The 22119-nt window shown below is 53.3% G+C and overlaps 2 protein-coding genes, 1 long non-coding RNA gene and 1 pseudogene across 4 annotated transcripts; 3 read left to right on the top strand and 1 right to left on the bottom strand.

The window, feature by feature from the left end:
* Positions 1–12857: 12857 nt before the first annotated feature.
* Positions 12858–13531, top strand: LOC311188821 (erythroblast NAD(P)(+)--arginine ADP-ribosyltransferase-like; the record flags this gene model as incomplete). Its single annotated transcript, XM_084260335.1, has 2 exons — positions 12858–13467; positions 13509–13531. 2 exons carry the CDS (start codon positions 12858–12860, stop codon positions 13529–13531), a joined length of 633 nt encoding a protein of 210 aa, XP_084116461.1.
* A 4-nt stretch (positions 13532–13535) lies between these two features.
* LOC311198154 lies at positions 13536–14218 on the top strand. The gene is made up of 3 exons (XR_014617685.1): positions 13536–13632; positions 13949–13987; positions 14086–14218. It is a non-coding gene; the product is annotated as an uncharacterized lncRNA (long non-coding RNA).
* Positions 14219–14619: 401 nt separating this feature from the next.
* Positions 14620–16481, top strand: LOC311188811 (erythroblast NAD(P)(+)--arginine ADP-ribosyltransferase-like; annotated as a pseudogene). The gene is made up of 3 exons: positions 14620–14623; positions 15188–16047; positions 16405–16481. The product of its transcript is annotated as an erythroblast NAD(P)(+)--arginine ADP-ribosyltransferase-like (transcript).
* Positions 16482–19518: 3037 nt separating this feature from the next.
* On the bottom strand, positions 19519–20763 carry LOC311188801 (erythroblast NAD(P)(+)--arginine ADP-ribosyltransferase-like; the record flags this gene model as incomplete). The annotated part of the gene is made up of 2 exons (XM_084260313.1): positions 19519–19678; positions 19995–20763. The coding sequence occupies 2 exons, from the start codon at positions 20761–20763 to the stop codon at positions 19653–19655; spliced, it is 795 nt and encodes a 264-aa protein (XP_084116439.1). The 3' UTR covers positions 19519–19652.
* Between the last annotated feature and the right edge of the window lie 1356 nt (positions 20764–22119).

Genomic DNA, 22119 nt, shown 5'->3' with positions numbered 1-22119 from the left:
CCGTTCTTTCCCCCCATTGCATCACGGGGAGGGGCAGGGAATGGGAATGGGGATTTTCAGTCAGTTTTTCCCGCGTTGTCTACCTTGATAGCTGGCGTTGGTGGGGGAGCATTCCACAAACACCCCCTTCCCCTGCAGCATTGTGGGGTCTCACCCAAGGAATACAGTCCTCCAAAAACTTCTCCAGCCTGAGTCCTTTCTGTCGGGGAGTCATCTCCTCACCACAGGCCTCAGCAGGGCTCCCTTCCATGGGGTGCTGACCTTCAGGCACAGACTGCTCCGGCCTGGACCCCCACAGAGTCCCAAGTCCCTGGCAAACCTGCTGTGGCATGGGTCGGTCTCTCCACAGGCTATAGGTGGGATCTCTCCTGCCCATCATTATCCATGGGCTGCGAGGGGACACCTGCTCCACCATGGGCTTCTCCAGGGGCTGCAGGGGAATCTCTCTCCAGCACCTGGAGGGCCTCATTCTTCCCCCTCCCTCCTTCTTCCCTGCCCTTGGTGTCTGCACAGCTCCTTACATCCTCTCACTCTCTTCTCTGGAGGCAAAATGCAGCTGCCTGCAGGGTTTTTCCTCCTACATGTGATTCCCAGAGGCGCTGTGACCATCGCCGATTGGCTGGGCCTTGGTCAGCAGCAACTCTGGCCTTGAGCTGGTCGCTGTTTACTCTCTGGGGCCTGCAGAGAGCTTCTGGCTGCTGCTTGCAGGAACCAGCTCTGCAGCCCAGCTACACAAAACTGTGACACTGTGACAGACATTTCCCTCACAGTCCCATGGCACCACTGGCATCTGCCACCCTGACAGCTGGGGCCAGGTTAGCTGCAGTCAGCCGTGTCCTGGGGACGGGGCTGCCGATGAGCACAAACAGCAGCTGTGTCTGACAGGAGGAACCCCCAGAGTGTGGGGTGACAGAGCACTGGAACATGCAACCCAGGGGGGTTGTGGAGTCTCCTTCTCTGGAGATATTCAAGATCTGGAGGCCTTCCTGTGTGATATGTACTGGAGAACCTGCTTTGGCAGGGGGGTCAGACCTGATGGTCTCTTAGGTTCCTTCCAACCCCTACAGTTCTGTGATTCTGTGATTCTCTGCGAAAGAAACCAACCGTTAGCACAACTGCTGCTGCAGTGCCCTGTGCCGCCCCAACCCTGCACCAGATGCCTCTGAAGAGCCTCCCTACCCTCAGGCAGATTAACACTTCCTCCTAGTTTAGTGTCATCTGCAAACTTACTGAGGGAGCTTCAATCCCTTCATCCAGGTCATTGATAAAGATGTTGAACAAGACTGGACCCAGGACTGAGCCCTGGGGGTGCCACTCGTGACCGGCCTCCAGCTGGATTTGGTTCCATTCACCACCACCCTTTGGGCCCATCCAGCCAGCCAGTTTTTAACCCATCTGAGGGTCCACCTGTCCAGGCCAGTGACAGCCAGTTTCTCAGTCAGAATGCTGTGAGAAACCATGTTAAAGGCTTTACTGCAGTTCAGGTAGACACATCCACAGCCTTCCCCTTCTCCATGAAGCGGGTCACCTTGTCATAGAAGGTGATCAGGTGAGTTTGACAGGATCTACCTTTTGTAAACCCATGTTGACTGGGCCTGATCCCCTGGCCATCACGCATGTGCTGCATGATAGGTCCCAAGATGACCATCTCCAGGATCTATCCAGGGACTGAGGTCAGACTGACAGGCCTGGAGTTCCCCGGATCCTCCTTCCGGCCCTTCTTATATCTGGGTGTCACATCTGCCAGCCTCCAGTCGAGTGGAACTTCCCCAGCCTGCCAGGATTGCTGATAGACAGATACTGTGAGCGTAGGGTGCTGATTGGTGACATCAGGGGTCCAAAAGCCTTGGGAATCGGTGCTTCCAACCCCTTCAAGTCCCTGGATTCCTTTCTCTGTGTTTGGTTGCAAAAAAGGCAACAGTATGAGTTGTGTTATCCTTTGTCCCGAGCTAATGACTACAAAGCCTGTTAAGAGAGTTGCTATCACTTTTATTTCCCCTTTATAATCCAAATCAATAACTCCTGGCAATAGAAGAAGTCCTTGTTGTGATACGCTCAGTTCCCGGAGGCAGCGGATGCCATACCCCTGTCTCTATCAGAATTCCTTCTCAGAGATTATTGACAATTACTTCTGAGGCAGCTGCCAAGTCCAATCAGGTGCTGCCTGCAGCTGGGGTGGGTAAGTCAGCAACTCTCTGCTTCCCTGATGCTTCGTCTGTTCCACAACCTGGATAAGGGACCCTGTATATTGAAGACTCGAAAAGCCAGAAACAAACCTCAACAGCCTTGGTGACTATTAAGCAGCTATTCTTTATTACAGCTGTTCTTTATTGCAGCTATTCTTTATTGCAACTATTCTTTAATGCAGCCAGAGTTTTGCTTCTGGCTTTTTGAGGCTTCCATATTTGGGGGCTCAGGGTCTCCTGCCCCCTTCACGCTTCCCGACAATGCGTTTCCATGTGTGTCTGACCTAGATTTACACTGATTGCTCCAGTGAGAAACTTTACAGCATCGAAGGTATAATTTAGATAGACATGAATCCTGCCTTTTAACCCCTTTCACCAGGGCAGTGTTTGCTGATATGATCGTCCTTCCCGCAATTAAAACATTTAATTGTTTCCTTTGCCATTTGCATTCTCCAGAGGGTGCCAGTCAGGGCATCAGCGCGATGCAGTTCTGTCCCCACATTTTGACAGACCTTCACACGTTCTCCTACAGCCACTGCTTGCCCTCCAATGGAAGTTAATGCAGCTCGGCAGTCAGCGTTAGCCTTTTCATGGGGTAGTTGTAAAAGGAAGGTCCCTGCAGCTTCCTTATCATCTGTCTGCCTCTGAAGAGCATTTTGAAGTTTATCAGTAAATGACACATATGACTCTTGTGGGCCCTGTCAGAGAGCAGCAAAAGACCCACTTCTCCTTCCAGCTTCAAGCACTCGCCGCCCAGCTCTGGTAGCTCTCAGTGAGGATTGTGTGAAAATGAACCCTGGCTGACTCGGAGGTGTACTGTAATGTCTGGTACCAGTTAACATCTCAATCCCACAACAGGTTCAACCTCAATAGGTTCCAAACCTCAATAGCTTCCTGCCTGTTGTGCAGGCGTTAGCAGAGTTTTCGTCAAGGTGATCTAATCCTGTGGCATCGTGACATATGAATTACTAGAATGCCAGGCATGGTATGAGAAACCATTCCTGTCATCTTCTGGCCCAAAGTGAATTTCTGGGCTGCTTCAATTTCAAGTATTAAATGTACCCTGTGGAAGGTTTGGCCTTCAGTCCAAAGAAGGGCTGCGAAGATGCTGAAGGGCCTGGAGCATCTCCCCTATGAGGAAAGGCTAAGTTGGGACTGTTCAGCCTTGAGAAGAGAAGACTAAGGGGGGACCTAATTAAAGTTTATAATTATCAGAAGCAGGAGATGCAGGGGGAATAGGCAGCCCCTTTTCAGTGTCTGTGGGGACAGGACAAGGGGCAATGGCTGCAAGTTGGAGCACAGGGAGTTCCACACCAACATGGGGAAGAACTTTTCCCCAGTGAGGGTGAGGGAGCCCTGGGACAGGCTGCCCAGGGAGGTGGTGGAGTCTCCTTCACTAGAGATACTGAAGACCTGTCTGGACGCCTATCTGAGTGATATGTCCTAGGGAGCTGCTTTGGCAGGGGGGTTGGACCCGATGATCTCTCGAGGTCCCTTCCAACCCCTACAATTCTATGATTCTGTGATTCAGGATGGCTCTGAGCTGTGAAGTCTGAGCTGTGCAGTTCATTAGGAAACTACCATGCACCACCAGTTCCTCATATCTTGCTATACAAGTCCCACTTGTTATTTCTCTCTCTCTCTACTGTCCCAGTAGAATGTCCTTATCCCAACACATGAAGTTTGCCTTTGGCATTCTTTTCCCCTTTCTCTCTGATGGAGGCAAACAATCCTTTAATCTCTCATCTCTGAACTGATCTTTAAACATTTCTGTCCAATGTCACAAGCTGAGTAATATCTTTTTCTTTTTTTTCCTTTTTTTCTATCACCAGGACCATAAAGTCCTGGGGTACTAAATTCATCCCACATTCTTTCTGTCATTCAGGGTGATTGTGCAAGGTGAAAAACATGTCAACATACATCATGTCATCCCAGTTCCCTTCTCTCCTCATAAAAAACCCACTAATTGTAACAGGGTAATGTAACTAAGAGTCCTGTTTTGTGGCCATTTTTCTTCATCATTTGACTTATGTGTTGGCCAGCTCCGATTACAATACTTCATTAAATTATTTGTATTAACACTCTTACCGGGTTCTCCTCCAATACCCTTCCAATGCAAAACCACACCACCCAAAAGGCTTTTCTTTGGGATTTCCCTACTTTCTTTTCCTCCCATTGTCAATTTCATCTTTTAACCCACAATTCTCATTGTTGTTTATGGCTCAGTCCTCTTCTACCTCTACAAAAATACCGATGAGGATGACACAGTTCCTGTAATACATTCTCAGTCCCACATGGGTTACACCAAATATCCAAAACAAACCATAAATAGCTGCTTGGTAGATTTTAACCACAATATTTACATTTTGCATCCAAAAAGAAATGACATCTGCAAAACCAAGGACCATGATATCTCATAGGCTTAATCTCTCAATCATTCCCAAAAACATAACTTGAAATTTCAGAATTCCCACACATATGTTAAATGACACACAGGGCTCCTGGACATTGTTTTAAAATGCAAACAATGCCAATAAATACTATTACTACAGTTATCAACACTAGCCACATTTTAAAACCCCCAGACCTATCATGAATTTAAATCAAACATTACCTCAGTGACCAAACTTCACACACTCAAATAGCTTCTTTTATTCACAACCCCTTCATCTGCCTGCGGCCGTACCCCTTGTGGGATACTGGAACCACGGGCCAGGACTCCGCACGCGCTTCGTGCCTACTCGCACGCCTCAGCCACACACATCCGCGCAGATCCACTGCAGCTCAGTGCCTCTCCACTCACACCAGAGCGAACTCGCTTCACTCACACAAACAGCTCGTCAAATCTAAATCAGTGTTCAGTACTCAATAGCAATCAACCCCCAAAAAGTAGCGACTCCCTGTCTCCCATGGGACAGACAAGGACTCTACTAATGTACCAACAGAATAGTAGTTACTGCAGAAATACACAGCTCAACCCACACGTACTAGATACAGGATTGGATAGCCTCAGGCACTAGTAGCCTGCTATATGCGCCCTGTGTAGGACGTCTCCTACAGCTTATGGCAAAGCCTCAAATGACCAGTCCCCAATTCCAAAAGAATCCAAATAGGAAAGTGCCCCACTGCAGGATGAGTGTGCACTTACCAAAGTCAGCACCAACCAAAAACCTTTTAAAGAACATAGAGGATACCTTGTTCTTTATGGTATTGGAAGAGGATCTGGGGAACTACAGGCCTGTCAGTCTGACCTGAGTCCTGGGGAAGATCATGGAGAGGGTCATCTTGGGACCTATCATACCTGACGCAGCTGTTGTTACTTGGAGACTCCTTATGAATGCGTTACCACCCTTGAAATCCACGGAGCCACTTGGAGACTCCTTATGAATGCGTTACCACCCTTGAAATCCACAGAGCCTGATTCCAATAAGAAGGAGCCTCCTTAAGTCTCAGATTCTTTAGATGACCCTCTGGGCGACAAAGAGGATATTTTACCCTCAGCCCCCACCAATCCAGAAAATGAGCCTGATTTATATCCACACTTGAAGGGGGGTTTTTCACCCTGCCCAGAACTCCCACCTTGCTTTTACACTGAGGCTGGTGAAGCATCTCTCAATCCTCCTTCTAGCATTAACCCCTTCTCACAAGAAGTAAGAAGGGTATCAGTGCAGCAGGAGAGGGGTGGTTACTCCACAGCAATGGAGAACTGTAAGAGCGAGGCTGGTAATCAGGGTGACCTCTCTCTTCTGGCTTTTCCAGTGCTGTACCAACCACATCAGCCGCCTGTCCATGTGGGGGTACCCAATCAGGTAGATAAAGAATTGGAATGCTCCATCAGGAAAATGGGTTACAGAGTACCTTTACTGCAGGAAGAGTGGAAGGCATTAGTAATTCATATGTCACGATGCCACAGGATTAGATCACCTTGACGAAAACTCTGCTAACGCCTGCACAACAGGCAGTTTGGAACCTATTGAGGTTGAATCTATTGAGGTTGAACCTGTTGTGGGTTTGAGATGTTAACTGGTACCAGACAGTACAGTACACCTCCGAGTCAGCCAGGGTCCATTTTCACACAATCCTCACTGAGAGCTACCAGAGCCGGGTGGCGAGTGCTTGAAGCTGGAAGAAGTGGGTCTTTCGCTGCTCTCTGACAGGGCCCACAAGAGTCATATGTGTCATTTACTGATAAACTTCAAAATGCTCTTCAGAGGCAGACAGATGATAAGGAAGCCACAGGGACCTTCCTTTTACAACTACCCCATGAAAAGGCTAACGCTGACTGCCGAGCTGCATTAACTTCCATTGGAGGGCAAGCAGTGGCTGTAGGAGAACGTGTGAAGGTCTGTCAAAATGTGGGGACAGAACTGCATCGCGCTGATGCCCTGACTGGCACCCTCTGGAGAATGCAAATGGCAAAGGAAACAATTAAATGTTTTAATTGCGGGAAGGACAATCGTATCAGCAAACACTGCCCTAGTGAAAGGGGTTAAAAGGCAGGATTCATGCCTATCTAAATTATACCTTCAATACTGTAAAGTTCCTCACTGGAGCAATCAGTGTAAATCTAGGTCAGACACACATGGAAACACATTGTCGGGAAGCGTGAAGGGGGCAGGAGACCCTGAGCCCCCAAATATGGAAGCCTCAAAAAGCCAGAATCAAAACTCTGGCTGCAATAAAGAATAGCTCCAATAAAGAATAGCTCCAATAAAGAATAGCTGCAATAAAGAATAGCTGCTTAATAGTCACCAAGGCTGTTGAGGTTTGTTTCTGGCTTTTCGAGTCTTCAATATACAGGGTCCCTTATCCAGGTTGTGGAACAGACGAAGCATCAGGGAAGCAGAGAGTTGCTGACTTACCCCCCACAGCTGCAGGCAGCACTTGATTGGACTTGGCAGCTGCCTCAGAAGTAATTGTCAATAATCTCTGAGAAGGAATTCTGATAGAGACAGGGGTATGGCATCCGCTGCCTCTGGGAACTGAGTGTATCACAACAAGGACTTCTTCTATTGCCAGGAGTTATTGATTTGGATTATAAAGGGGAAATAAAAGTGATAGCAACTCTCTTAACAGGCTTTGTAGTCATTAGCTCGGGACAAAGGATAACACAACTAATACCGTTGCCATTTTTGCAACCAAGCCCAGAGAAAGGAATCCAGGGACTAGTGGGGGTTGGAAGCACCGATTCCCAAGGCTTTTGGACCCCTGATGTCACCAATCAGCACCCTACGCTCACAGTATCTGTAACAGGGAAGAAGTTAACAGGGCTGGTGGATACTGGAGCCAGTGTTTCTAGAATTATAGCAAATAACTGCCCCAAAGGATGGCCTCTGAAGTCCATGCAAAACACTATCACTGGCATAGGGGTTCTGGAAATTCCAAACCAAAGTGTCCATATCCTACCGGCAAAAGGTCTGCCTGGACAAACTGCATGGCTACAGCCCTTTGTGTTTCAGGCTCCTGTTTCTTTATGGGGATGAGATTTGCTGCATCAGTGGAACGTACAAATTAGTACTAAGTACCTAGTACTATGTCCTGATTAGTAGTAGCAGCCACTGACAGGACTCCCCTGCTCAAACTGCAGGGAGCGAACTGAAACACTGGTTTGGGTTGATCAGTGGACTCTAAAAGGGGAAATGTTGCTCAGCATTTAGTTTCTGAACAACTTTCAGACAGGACATATTGTTCCTTCTAACAGCCCTTGGAATACACCTATTTTTGTAATCATAGAATCATAGAATCATAGACTGGTCTGGGTTGCAAGGGACCCCAAGGATCACAGAGTTCCAACCCCCCTGCCACAGGCAGGGTTATCAACCCCCAGGCCTGGAGCTACACAAGGTTGCCCAGGGCCCCATCCAACAGGGAAATGGCATTTATTGCATGATCTTGGAGCCTCTAATGCCCTTGAGAAGTCCATGGGAACCCTGCACCAGGAACACCTGCTCCAGTGTTTATTCCACAGACATGGGATTTAATGGTTATCACAGAATCACAGAAGCACAAGGTGGGAAAAGTCCTTTGAAGATCATCAAGTCCAACCATTCCCATCCTGAGCTAAACCAGATCCCTAAGTACCTCATCTACCCTTTTTTTTGAACACATCCAGGGAAGGTGACTCAACCCCCTCCCTGGGCAGCCTGTTCCAGCCCTGACAACTCTGTCAGGAAAACATTTGTTTCTAATGTCCAATCTGACCCTGCCCTGGCACAGCTTCATGCCATTGCCCCTTGTCCCATATCCTGTCACCTGGCTGAAGAGACCATCACCCACCTCTCTACAACCTCCCTTCAGGTAGTTGTAGGTGGGGAGAAGGTCTCCCCTCAGCCTCCTCTTCTCCAGGCTCAACAGCCCCAGCTCCCTCAGCTGCTCCTCAGAGGATTTGCCCTCCAGCCCCTTCCCCAGCCTGGTTGCCCTTCTCTGCACTCGCTCCAGGACCTCCCTGTCCTTCTGATGATGAGGAGCCCAGAACTGGACCCAGCACTCAAGGTGTGGCCTCACCAATGCCCAGTCCCCTCCCCAGACCTACTGGCCACACTGTCTCTGTCACAAGCCAGGATGCCATTGGCCTTCTTGGCTGCCTGGGCACACTGATGGCTCCTGGTCAGTCACCCAACACCCCCAGGTCCTTCTCTTCCTGACAGCTCTCCAGCCAGTCTCCCCCAGCCTGTAGCGCTGCAGGGGGTTGTTCTGTCCCATGTGCAGCACTCTACACTTGGCCATGTTAAATTTCATCCCATTGGTCTCAGCCCATCGGTCCAGTGTGTTCAGATCCCTCTGAAGAGCCTCCCCACCCTCAGGCAGATCAACACTTCCTCCTAGTTTAGTGTCATCTGCAAACTTACTGAGGGAGCTTCAATCCCTTCATCCAGGTCATTGATAAAGACGTTGAACAAGACTGGACCCAGGACTGAGCCCTGGGGGTGCCACTCATGACCGGCCTCCAGCTGGATTTGGTTCCATTCACCACCACCCTTTGGGCCCGGCCAGCCAGCCAGTTTTTAACCCATCTGAGGGTCCACCTGTCCAGGCCAGTGACAGCCAGTTTCTCAGTCAGAATGCTGTGAGAAACCATGTTAAAGGCTTTACTGCAGTTCAGGTAGACACATCCACAGCCTTCCCCTTCTCCATGAAGCGGGTCACCTTGTCATAGGAAGGTGATCAGGTGAGTTTGACAGGATCTATCTTTTGTAAACCCATGTTGACTCGGCCTGATCCCCTGGCCATCACGCATGTGCTGCATGATAGCTCCCAAGATGACCCTCTCCATGACCTATCCAGGGACTGAGGTCACAGTGAGAGGCCTGGAGTTCCCCGGATCCTCCTTCCGGCCGTTCTTATATCTGGGTGTCACATCTGCCAGCCTCCAGTCGAGTGGAACTTCCCCAGTCTGCCAGGATTGCTGATAGATGATGGAAAGGGGTTTGGCAAGCACATCTGACAGTTCTCTCAGGACCCTGGGGTGCATCCCATCACGTCCCATTGACTTGTGGCCCACAGTTTCTCTCATCATCCTTTTCTCATTGATGTACCTGTAAAAACTTTTCTTGTTGCCCTTGACATCCCTGGCCAGATGTAGTTCTGTCAGGGCTTCAGCATTTCTAACCCGATTCCTGGCTCCTTGGACAGTCTCCCTGTATTGCCCCCAGGCTACCTGCCCTTCCTTCCATTCTCAGTAGGCTTTTTCTTTTTTGATTTGAAATTGCCCAGAAGCTCCTTGTTCATCCACACGGGTCTTGGGGTTTTTACTGTAATTTCCTCTTTGCTGGGATGCATCCCCCTGAGCTTGGAGGAAGTGACCTTTGGATAGTAGCCAGCTGGCTTGGGCCCCTCTTCCCTGTGGGGCTCTGTCCCATTGCACTCTAAACAGCAGCTCCCTGAAGAGGCCAAACTCTGCTCTTCTGAAGTCCAGGGTAGCAAGGTTGCTGTGCACCCTCCTCGTTGTCCTGAGGACCCAGATCTCCACAATATTGTGATCAGTGCATCCAAGGCTGACCTTGATCTTCACATCCCCTACCAGCCCCTCCTTGTCAGTGGGAACAAGGTCCAGCATGGCACATCTCCTCATTGGCTCCTCTGTCACCTGGAGGAAGAAGTGATCATCAACACGTTCCAGGAATCTCCTGGATTGCTTGTGCTCAGCTGTGCTGTCCCTCCAGCAGATATTGGGGTGATTGAAGTTTCCCACATAGACCAGGGTTTGAACATGTTTGCTCAATGTTAAACATTATCTAAATATCCTGTTTCTCAAGTTTCCACACAGTGGGCAATTCATTAGCACATAGATAAAAGGTTTGGTTTTACAATAATACAATATAAAGCCAAGTTTTTATAGGTTAATTACAAATGCAAGATTGATCAGCTCTCTTTCAAGTTCCCCTTTTTCAATATTTTTGTAAATTCTTTCACATCATTTCATATTGTTAATCTTCGGTTACTGTGGGCAATGCCCAAACTCTCTCAGCTGGAGTTTTTGATTTGCACTAAAAGATCAAGTTTACTATTGGCAGGCTCAAATTATTAACAAATATTAATTCTTTGTTCCAAACAGCCAGGTTCTTGCTGTGTAGACTGATGACTGCAAACCATTCCAGTTATGGTTAACTCACGCTTTGAGAAGGACTTTGTCCCTCAACAGATGTTTAAGAGACTAGGTCGAGACCGTGTTGGTGGTTGTTTGTACAAGTGGGTGTCTGTCTCAGCATTGCTGGACCATCACATCATCTATCACGGCCATAGCAATGAAGTATCAGGCAAAGCACAAGAGGACCCATTTCCTGCCCTCCTATGCAAATGTCTGTGTAACAAAGTCTGAGAACTTTGACCCAAGCCCCGTGCATGCACCCAGACCCATGGTGGGAAGCCAGAGAGGGGTCTAAAGACCACTGAAGAGCACTGAGGACGTCCACAGACCCCCTAGTGATGGCATTGGGCATGCGCAGTACCACAAGCAGAGTGATGGGTGGGGTTAAGCACAAGAGTTCTTAGAATATGCTAATTGTTTCTCAGAAGGGGCAATACACCTCAAGAAAAGAGCCCTGACAACCAGCACCAAACAGAATTCCCCACCTGACGTGAAGTCGAGTCACACTGACGGGACCCCGCAGCTCCACGGTGGTAGCTATTGCACCTTTACTTTCCTTTCCCCATCTTTCTCTCTCTTTCTTGCATCTCTGAGAATGTTGATGTAGCTGTTAAACTACTTCTTCTCCTTATGGCATCTGAGCTCATTTGTGTCTTAATCTCACTCTGGGAAGAACAACGAATCTCCCCCAGACGGGACCTTTCCGGGTCGGGACACCCCTGTGTCCACCAGCACCGCAACAGGGACGTTCCCCCAACCCAGAGCTGCTCCTGTCAGATCAGGCAGGGACCAGGCTGTCCCCAACCCTGCTGCCTGTATCCTGCCCTGCCTCCTGCCCTCAGAGCCCCTGCACAGCCCAGGGGCTGCAGGCAGGGACTGACCTGGCACAGATGCCCCTGGCCAGTGCCATCCATGGCTCCGTGCCACCTGTGCCATAACCTACCTCGTCCTCAGTGGTGTGAGAGGGGGTTGGTGCAAGCCCTGGGCTCCAGGTCAGCATCAGGTCCTGCAGGAAAATGCAGAGCCCTCAGTGGGACAGCACCTGCACCCAGATCAGAACAAAGGCAGTTTATCCCATGGGGCTTTCCTGACTGATCCCTGCAGCCAGGCTGCAGGGCAGGAGGGGTCAGTGGGCAAGCTGAGTGCTGGGGACTTGGGATGGTAAAACTATGCAGGGGGTGGGGACTAGATCTGAGCCTGAGCAATCCTGCCTGGGACTGCTCTAAAAAGGGTGGCTGGTTCTCCTCTTTCCTACCAGTGACGGGCAGGCACCAAGGGGCTGGGTGCCACAGGATCTGGGGAGCAGCACATCGACACCACCACAGGACACAGGTATGGCTTCTCGCTGGTGTCCCCCCAGGGGTTTGCTTCTGGCAGGAGACACCAGAGACCCTTGGGCTGCCAGGGCCATGGGGCCAGGCACAGGGGACACCCACCTCTGAGCATGGTCTGAGGCAAGTAGTGGTGTTGGGGCCTTGGCTGGTGCTGGTGTTGTGGTCTTGACTGGTGCCCTGGCTGGGGATTCAACTGGGGCTGCTTCCCCCCAGCCTGCCCCACTTCACAACCCCCTCGCAGGCCCTGCTCCCCTGAGTTTCTCCATTTTCCATCTGCCTGCAGGGGAACCAGTTGGCATACAGGAATAGACTCTATAACTCAGAAGTTATAAAGTAGGTATGTTTATTGCACACAGATGCATGGGGGGTCGCTCCACCAGAAATGGGCATGCCCGAAGTAGGAAAACCGTCCCATATTTATTACATTGAAACGATGTGTATTCAATTAACACCTATACATATTCATTACCTAATTCATCTGTGGTGGATGTCATCTCACCCTTGAATTCTTGCTCTTTATGTTTTCCTCTAGATAGTGTGAGACTTTCACTAGTAAGCCCTTTGTTATGAAAAGAAAAACAAACTTCCTCCACCATGAGTTCTGTTATACGGTTACCTGACTATGTTCTAAGAGCTACTTTCTATGACTACATATATATAGTTGTAATTCTATGCCTGCATATCACAGTTGCTTCCCTGCCCACAGCACCGCAGCAGCCGCGGGCTTCTCCCAGGGTGGCTCTGCCTGCCATGGAGCATCTGGCGCTGGGCTTGGTGTGGCTGCTTGGGATTCTGGTCTCTATCAGCCCCGTGGAAAATCAAGTAAGCATCGTGGAGAAGGCATTGGACATGGCCCCCAACTCCTTTGACGACCAGTACCAGGGCTGCAGACACATGATGGAGGAGGAACTGGAGGAGCTCAACTGCACCGAGTTTCTCACCAAAAGCAACTACTCCAAAGCCTGGAAAAATGCAACTGCAATACTGCAGAAACGGAGTTCTAAGTCATCAGTGCTGACGCCAGTGCAGGCAATCGCCCTGATGGCTTACACCTTACCAACCCCCTCCTTGCACGAACAGTTCAACAACGCTGTGCTTGAGGCTGGGAGTTCCGTCGACAAATACCTGCACAACTTTGACTTCAAGGTGATGCATTTCCTGCTGACCTCGGCCCTACGTGCCCTGCGGGATGCCCAGCCTCGCCGTTGCCACAATGTCTACCGGGGGGTCAATAACACCATCTACACTGCCCAGCCTGGGGATACTGTCCGCTTTGGGTACTTTGCCTCCTCTTCCCTAAACAGGACACGTGCTGAGAAGTACGGCAATCACACCATCTTCTCAGTGCAGACCTGCTATGGTGTCCCTATCTGGGACTTCGCCTTATCATCTGATCATCAGGAGGTCCTCATCCCACCCTTTGAAACCTTTGAGGTCATGAGTGTCACCCGTAAAGGGAACAAAGCCTTCATTGATCTCCGTGCCCAGGGCGTGTGCAACAAGTACAACTGCCAGTTTGTGAAAGGTAAAGTCCTGGGGGATGGTCCCTCCCCACTGCCAGGGGGTGGGGGACAGGGTGGCCCCATCCCAACAAGTCTGCCAGGAAAGGGGGATGTCGCCAGGGGGGAGGGTGACAGAGGCAGCTTGCCCTTGGGCGTGCATCCTGGCACGTCTTCCAGCCGCTCTCCCCTGGGGTTTGCAATGGGGCCCTTAGCGGCAAACAGGGTGCAGCGTGGCACAGCGTGGTGGGGCGCAGCATGGCGCGGCACAGTGTGGAGCAGGGGTGGGGCGGCACAGGGCACTGCAGCAGCAGTTGTGCTAACGGTTGGTTTCTTTGGCAGAGGAGCGATGCAAGAACCAGCCGTGCGACTTCAGTGCAGGTGAGCTGAGAGCCCCCACTGCAGCTGGGGTGGGCAGAGCCCATCGAGGCCCCCTGGCCCCCCAGCTGTCCCTGACTGCCCCTCTCTGCTACCCCCAGGACAGAGTGTCAGCTGGGACCCCCTCTGGGCGTTCATCCTGGCAGCCACAGCCCTGGCAACCACTGTGGAAATCTGAGAGAAGATACCAGCACTGCTGTGGCACCATGGCAATGGAAAGGGGTTGGGACAAGGATCCACCAGCTTCATGGAGGTGCCAGGATGGGACAGGGCAGTGGGAGGGCTGGGGGCATGGGGACAGCCATGCTGCTTATCCCTACCATCGTGCCACCAGCCATGGGATGCCCCAGCAGCACCAGGACATCAGCAGAGCCCAGATGAGACCTTTCCTTGTCTCCCAGAGCAATAAAGACTTGCTCCAGACCGAGGAGTATCTGTTGCTTTCCTGCAGCTCTGTGGGCTGGGAGTGGCTGGGGCTGAAGCCAGCATCCAGCCCACTCATGTCTCCAGCCCTCCCACACCCACAGCATCCCGCAGAGCGGTGCCCACAGTGCAGCTCTGCTCAAGGGGTGAGGGGGTGTCTCCAACTGGGGTCTGCGCCTTGGCCTGCCTGTGGCTGCCTGCAGATTGGGGAGATGGGTAACTGCCCCTGTCAGCAACGAAGACCAGGGAGGGGGTGATTACCAGCCACCCCATGAGTAGAGTCCTGCCAGGACAAGATGAGAGGGTGGGTGCCCCAAGGAGAAGCCCCAGCCATGCCAGATGCAAAGGTGGACACAATGGGCCCTGTTCCCTGGGGATCCCTGTCCCCTGGGGGTCCCTGTTCCCCAGATTTCCCCACAGTCCTTCACCTCTTTTGACATAAGGTGCAGCCATAGGACCAGGGAGCCCTGGGGCAGCAGCAGGGCTGCCTGTTGCTCTCCATTCCAGTCCGGGCTGACAGGGGTTCAGGGACACATTCTGACTTCTGTGGACACCGGAGCCACCTCCTTTCCCACCCTCCTCACCCCACAGCTGCCCTCTGCACCCACAGGCAGCCCTGTCCCTAGGACACGGGTGACTGCAGCTGACCTGGCCCTGGCTGTCAGGGTGGGAGATTCCAGTGGGAACACGGGACAGGGAGGGAAGTGTCTGGCACAGCCAGGAGCAGGTGCCACACCGTGCTGCATGGGGCCCAAATTGACCCCACTCTTGTTTCTCCAGTTCTCCATCTCCCTGCAAAGGAACCAGTTGCTTCCCTGCCCACAGCACTGCAGCAGCCGGGGGCTTCTCCCAGGATGGCTCTGCCTGCCATGGAGCATCTGGCGCTGGGCTTGGTGTGGCTGCCTGGGATGCTGGCCTCTGTCAGCCCCATGTTCCAGCAAGTCCACATGATGCAGATGGACATGGCCCCCAACTCCTTTGACAACCAGTACCAGGGCTGCAGTGACATGATGGAGGAGGAGCTCTAGGACCTGAACCGCACTGAGTTTGAAACCAATGAAATCTGTGCTGCGGCCTGGAGAGAGGCAACAGCTAAATGTCAGGGTAGAAGGCTCCAGTTGTCTGTGCTGCAGCCGGTGCAGTCAATTGCCCTGATGGCTTACACCTTAAACAACCCCCCGAATGTACAAGGAGTTCAACGCGGGTGTGCATGAGGCTGGGCGTTCCCATGAGGAATACCTGATCAACATCCCCTTCAAGGTGCTGCATTTCCTGCTGACCTCAGCCCTACGTGCCCTAGGGGATGCCCAGTCTTTTCACTCCCACCTCATATACTGGGGGGGTCCAGAACATCATCTTCACTGCCCAGCCTGGGCAAACTGTCTGCTTTGGGCAGTTGACCTCCACCTCCCTGAGCAAGACGTTTGATGAGACGTTCGGAACTTACACATTCTTCTGAGTGAAGACCTGCTACGGTGTCCCCATCAGGGACTTCTCCTTCTTCTATGACGAGGAGGAGGTCCTCATCCCACCCTTTGAGACCTTTGAGGTCACCAGGGTCACCCACAAATGGAACAGTGCCTTCATCGAGCTCCAGTCCCAGGGCGTGTACAGCAAGTACAACTGCGAGTATGTGACAGGTAAAGTCCTGGGAGATGGTCCCTGCCTGCTGCTGCAGTGATGGGGGACGGGGTGGCCCCATCCCAACAAGTCTGCCAGGAAAGGGGGATGTCGCCAGGGGGGAGGGTGACAGAGGCAGCTTGCCCTTGGGCGTGCATCCTGGCACGTCTTCCAGCCGCTCTCCCCTGGGGTTTGCAATGGGGCCCTTAGCGGCAAACAGGGTGCAGCGTGGCACAGCGTGGTGGGGCGCAGCATGGCGCGGCACAGTGTGGAGCAGGGTTGGGGCGGCACAGGGCACTGCAGCTGGGGAAGGCAGACCCCATCCAGGACCCCTGACCACCCAGCTGCCCCTGACTGCCCCTCTCTTGCATCCCCAGGACACAGTGTCACCCTGGCTCCCCTCTGGGCGTTCCTCCTGGCAGCCACAGCCCTGGCAACCACTGTGGGAATCTGAGAGGAGATTCCAGCACTGCTGCGGCACCATGGCAATGGAAAGGGGTTGGGACAATGATCCACAAGCTTCATGGAGGTGCCAGGATGGGACAATGCAGCAGGAGGGCTGGGGGCATGAGGACAGCCATGCTGCTTATCCCTGCCATGGTGCCAACAGCCCTGGGATACCCCAGCATAACTGGGACATCGGCAGAGCCCAGATGAGACCTTTCCTTGTCTCCCAGAGGAATAAAGACTTGCTCCAGACCAAGGAGTCTCTGTTGCTTTCCTGCAGCTCTGTGGGCTGGGAGTGGCTGGGGTGGGGACTGAAGCCGGCATCCAGCCCACTCACGTCTCCAGCCCTCCCACACCCACAGCATCCTGCAGAGCGGTGCCCACAGTGCAGCTCTGCTCAAGGGGTGAGGGGGTGTCTCCAACTGGGGTCTGTCCCTGTCTGCCCGTGGCTGCCTGTAGAGTGTGGCAGGGGTCGCAGATGCCAGTGGGGACATGTGACAGTGAGGGAAGTGCCTGGCACAGCCAGGAGCAGGTGCCACACCGTGCTGCAGATGTGCTTGTAGCCTTGCAGCTGCAGGGCTGGTGGGGCAGTCCCCTGTGCTCAGCCAGGGTCACTCCCAGGAAGCGCTGGGTGCGGAAACCTGCTGGGAAGAGGCCCCAAACCTGCACTGTGCCTCTGTGCTTGGAGGCTCCCGACGAGCCCCTTTTTGCCAGCAGAAGGGGAATCGGTGAATCAAAGTGTGCTGCAGAGGGGATCTGCTCTGGAGACCATCTCTAACCATGTCGCTCCATCAGCACTTGGATGAGGGGCCACGTACTGCCTGAGCAGTGCTAGAGAGGGCTGCCTGTTCTGGGTGCCCACAGCTGCTGCTCTCCCCCAGGCCAAAGCTCACAGAGCAAGCCAAAGGTCCTACTGGAGCCTGCCTGCCCTGCGAGTGCACCCACAGGAGCTCGAGACAAGAGGTGCAGAGCGGCAGGTGCTGAAGAGCAGTGAGGTCACAGGCAGTCACAGCTGCTCCCTGCTGACATCACAGGGGTGTCAGTGGCTGATGCCCTTTTCATAGCATCTGGGATCTCCTGAGGTCGCTGCCAACTCCTACAATTCTGTGATTCTGTGATCTCCCAGAGGGCCAGAAAAGGTGCTGTTACATCTCCCCAGTTGACTGTGTGTTTGTCCAGTACAATACCAAGCACCTGTATCGTTTTTCCATTCACAAGTCTGGATATAACCTCGGCCATCAGGTCACCAAGCCTTGAAGGTCTCATTTCTGTTTGACCAAAATCCCTATAAATTCTTGCCATGACTAGCTTCATTAACCCCTTGCCATAATTGGCTAGCAAGACAAGCTTATTACTCTCAAAAAGAGGGGGAGTTGTCTTCCCTCTACCCCATAGATGGGGACAGAGCAAAGTATAGCTGACAAGAAGTCAGGCCTCCTCGCTGTGGTTTCTTCCTTCCCCTGAAAGTGAAAGAAAAACAAATTCACTTCTTGGTGAGAAGGACGAGAAAAAACAGCGGTGAGGGGGGAGAAGCAGTGAGTCCAGGACAGAGGGTGGGGCTGTGTCTCCACCCTTGGGGCAGTCGATTCCACATGTATTGATGCCTCTCCAAGTGACAGCAAACTGTGGCCTGCACTCTGCTGCCAAAGGAATGGAGAAGAAAGCATTTGCCATGTGGGTTGTGGCCTACCTGTGGTGGTTTGGCCCTGGCTAGAGGCCAAATACCCACCAGAGCCACTAGCTCACTCCCCTTTTCAGCTGAAAATATATATTGGGAGGCTTAGGATTCGAGATAAGGACAGAGGGATCACTCTGCCATTACTGTCATGGGCAAAACAGACTCAGCGCAGAGTAGAGACAAAAAAACTCATTTATTACACTACAGCTACACCCCCAGTGAACCAGAGTCGGGTAATATGTAGAGTGGCCAGGTCTTAAAGCACCTTCCCCCCAGCCCTCCCTTCTTAGCAGACTTTAATCATAAATTTGCTCCATTCTTTCCCCCCATTGTGTCATGAGGAGGGGCAGGGAATGGGGAATGGGGATTTTCAGTCTGTTCTTCATAGAATCATAGAATGGCATGGGCTGGAAGGGACCCCAAGGATCACAGAGCTCCAACGCCCCTGCCGTAGGCAGGGCCACCAACCTCAGGCCTGGAGCTACACAAGGTTGCCCTTGTTGCCCGCGATATCTTCCTTGTTAGACGGGGGTTGGGAGGGGGCATTCCACACACAAACACCCCTTTCCCCGCAGCATTGTGGGGTCTCACCCAACAGAGACAGTCCTCCAAAAACTTCTCCAGCCTGAGTCCTTTCTGTCGGGGAGTCATCTCCTCACCACAGGCCTCAGCAGGGCTCCCTTCCATGGGGTGCTGACCTTCAGGCACAGACTGCTCCGGCCTGGACCCCCACAGAGTCCCAAGTCCCTGGCAAACCTGCTGTGGCATGGGTCGGTCTCTCCACAGGCTATAGATGGGATCTCTGCTCCCCATCATTATCCATGGGCTGCGAGGGGACACCCGCTCCACCATGGGCTTCTCCAGGGGCTGCAGGGGAATCTGTCTCCAGCACCTGGAGGGCCGCATTCTTCCCCCTCCCTCCTTCTTCCCTGCCCTGGGTGTCTGCACAGCTCCTTACATCCTCTCACTCTCTTCTCTGGAGGCAAAATGCAGCTGCCTGTGGGGTATTTTTCTCCTAAATGTGATTCCCAGAGGCGCTGTGACCATCGCCGATTGGCTCGGCCTTGGTCAGGAGCAACTCTGGCCTTGAGCTGGTCGCTGTTTACTGTCTGGGGCCTGCAGAGAGCTTCTGGCTGCTGCTTGCAGGAGCCAGCTCTGCAGCCCAGCTACACAAAACTGTGACACTGTGACAGACATTTCCCTCCCGGTCCCGTGGCCCCACTGGCATCTGCCACCCTGACAGCCGGGGCCAGGTCAGCTGCAGTCACCCGTGTCCTGGGGACAGGGATGCCTGTGAGCACACAGGGCAGCTGTGGCTGCCAGGAGGAACCCCCAGAGTGTGGGGTGACAGAGCACTGGAACAGGCAACCCAGGGAGGTTGTGGAGTCTCCTTCTCTGGAGATATTCAAGACCTGGGGGCCTTCCTGTGTGATATGTACTGGAGAACCTGCTTTGGCAGGGGGTTTGGACCTGATGGTCTCTTGAGGTTCCTTCCATCCCCTACAGTTCTGTGATTCTCTGATTCTCTGCCAAAGAAACCAACCGTTAGCACAACTGCTGCTGCAGTGCCCTGTGCCGCCCCAACCCTGCTCCACACTGTGCCGCGCCATGCTGCGCCCCACCACGCTGTGCCACGCTGCACCCTGTTTGCCGCTAAGGGCCCCACTGCAAACCCCAGGGGAGAGCGGCTGGAAGACGTGCCAGGATGCACGCCCAAGGGCAAGCTGCCTCTGTCACCCTCCCCCCTGGCGACATCCCCCTTTCCTGGCAGACTTGTTGGGATGGGGCCACCCCGTCCCCCACACCCTGTCAGTGGGGAGGGACCATCCCCCAGGACTTTACCTGTCACATACTCGCAGTTGTACTTGCTGTACACGCCCTGGGACTGGAGCTGGATGAGGGCACTGTTCCCTTTGTGGGTGACATTGGTGACCTTGAAGATCTCAAAGGGTGGGATGAGGACCTCCTCCTCCTCGGGGAAGAAGGAGAAGTCCCTGATGGGGACACCGTAGCAGGTCTTCACTGAGAAGAAGGTGTCAGTGCCGAACATCTCAGCAACCTTCTTCTCTAGGGAGGTGGAGGTGAACTTCCCAAAGCGGACAGTTTCCCCAGGCTGGGCACTGAAGATGATGTCCTTGACCCCCCGGTAGACGTTGTGGCAGCGGCGAGGCTGGGCATCCCGCAGGGCACGTAGAGCCGAGGTCATTAGGAAATGCAGCCCCTTGAAGGGAAAGTTGTGCCGGTATTCCTCACGGGAACGCCCGGCCTCATGCACAGCCGCGTTGAACTCCTTGTACAGCGGGGATGTTTTTAAGGTGTAAGCCATCAGGGCGACTGCCTGCACCGGCTGCAGGACTGAAGACTGGCGCCTGTGCTTCTGCCATTCAGCTGCTGCTGCTTTCCAGGCTCTGGCGTAGTTGCTGCTGGGGACAAACTCAGAGCGGTTGAGCTCCTTCAGCTCCTTCTCCATCTTGTCGCTGCAGCCCTGGTACTGGTCGTCAAAGCAGTTGGGGGCCATGTCCATCTCCATCATGTGGACTTGCTGGAACATGGGGCTGACAGAGACCAGTATCCCAGGCAGCCACACCAAGCCCAGCGCCAGATGCTCCATGGCAGGCAGAGCCACCCTGGGAGAAGCCCCTGGCTGCTGTGGTGCTGTGGGCAGGGAAGCAACTGGTTCCTCTGCTGACAGATGGGGAGTTGGAGGAAGAAGAGTGGTGTCAACTTGAGGGAGCAGGGCCTGTGAGGGGGCTGTGAATTGGGGCAGGCTGGGGGTGAAGCGGCCCCAGTTTCATCCCCAGCCAGGGCACCAGTCAAGACCCCAACCCCGGCACTGGCCAAGGCCCCAACACCACTACGTGTCTCAGACTATGCCCAGAGGTGGGTGTCCGCAGTGACTGGCCCCATGGCCCTGGCAACCCGAGGGTCTGTGGTGTCTCCTGCCAGAAGCAAACCCCTTGGGGATGCCAGCGAGAAGCCATATCTGTGTCCTGTGGTGGTGTCGATGTGCTGCTCCCCAGATCCTGTGGCACCCAGCCCCTCGGTGCCTGCCCGGTACTGGTAGGAAGGATGAGAACCAGCCACCCTTTTTAGAGCAGTCCCAGGCAGGATTGCTCAGGCTCAGATCTAGTCCCCACCCCGCTGGTTAGTTTTACCATCCCAAGTCCCCAGCACTCAGCTTGCCCACTGACCCCTCCTGCCCTGCAGCCTGGCTGCAGGGATCAGTCAGGAAAGCCCCATGGGATAAACTGCCTTTGTTCTGACCTGGGTGCAGGTGCTGTCCCACTGAGGGCTCTGCATTTTCCTGCAGGACCTGATGCTGACCTGGAGCCCAGGGCTTGCACCAACCCCCTGTCGCACCACTGAGGACGGGGCAGGTTGTGGCACAGGTGGCACAGAGCCATTGATGGCTCTGGCGAGGGGCATCTGTGCCAGGTCAGTCCCTGCCTGCAGCCCCTGGGCTGTGCAGGGGCTCAGAGGGCAGGAGGCAGGGCAGGATACAGGCAGCAGGGCTGGGGACAGCCTGGTCCCTGCCTGATCTGGCAGGAGCAGCTCTGGGTTGGAGGAAGATCCCTGTTGCGGTGCTGGTGGACACAGGGGTGTCCCGACACGGAAAGGTCCCGTCTGGGGGAGATTCATTGTTCTTCCCAGAGTGAGATTAAGACACAAACGAGCTCAGATGCCATAAGGAGAAGAAGTAGTTTAACAGCTACATCAACATTCTCAGAGATGCAAGAAAGAGAGAGAAAGATGGGGAAAGGAAAGTAAAGGTGCAATAGCTACCACCGTGGAGCTGCGGGGTCCCGTCAGTGCGACTCGACTTCACGTCAGGTGGGGAATTCTGTTTGGTGCTGGTTGTCAGGGCTCTTTTCTTGAGGTGTATTGCCCCTTCTGAGAAACAATCAGCATATTCTAAGAACTCTTGAGCTTAACCCCACCCACCACTCAGCTGTGCTGCGCATGCCCA

Source organism: Gallinula chloropus, assembly GCF_964237585.1.
Source record: "Gallinula chloropus genome assembly, chromosome: 1".
In the NCBI taxonomy this organism is placed as follows: Eukaryota; Metazoa; Chordata; class Aves; order Gruiformes; family Rallidae; genus Gallinula; species Gallinula chloropus.
This window is presented reverse-complemented; position numbering and strand designations above follow the sequence as displayed.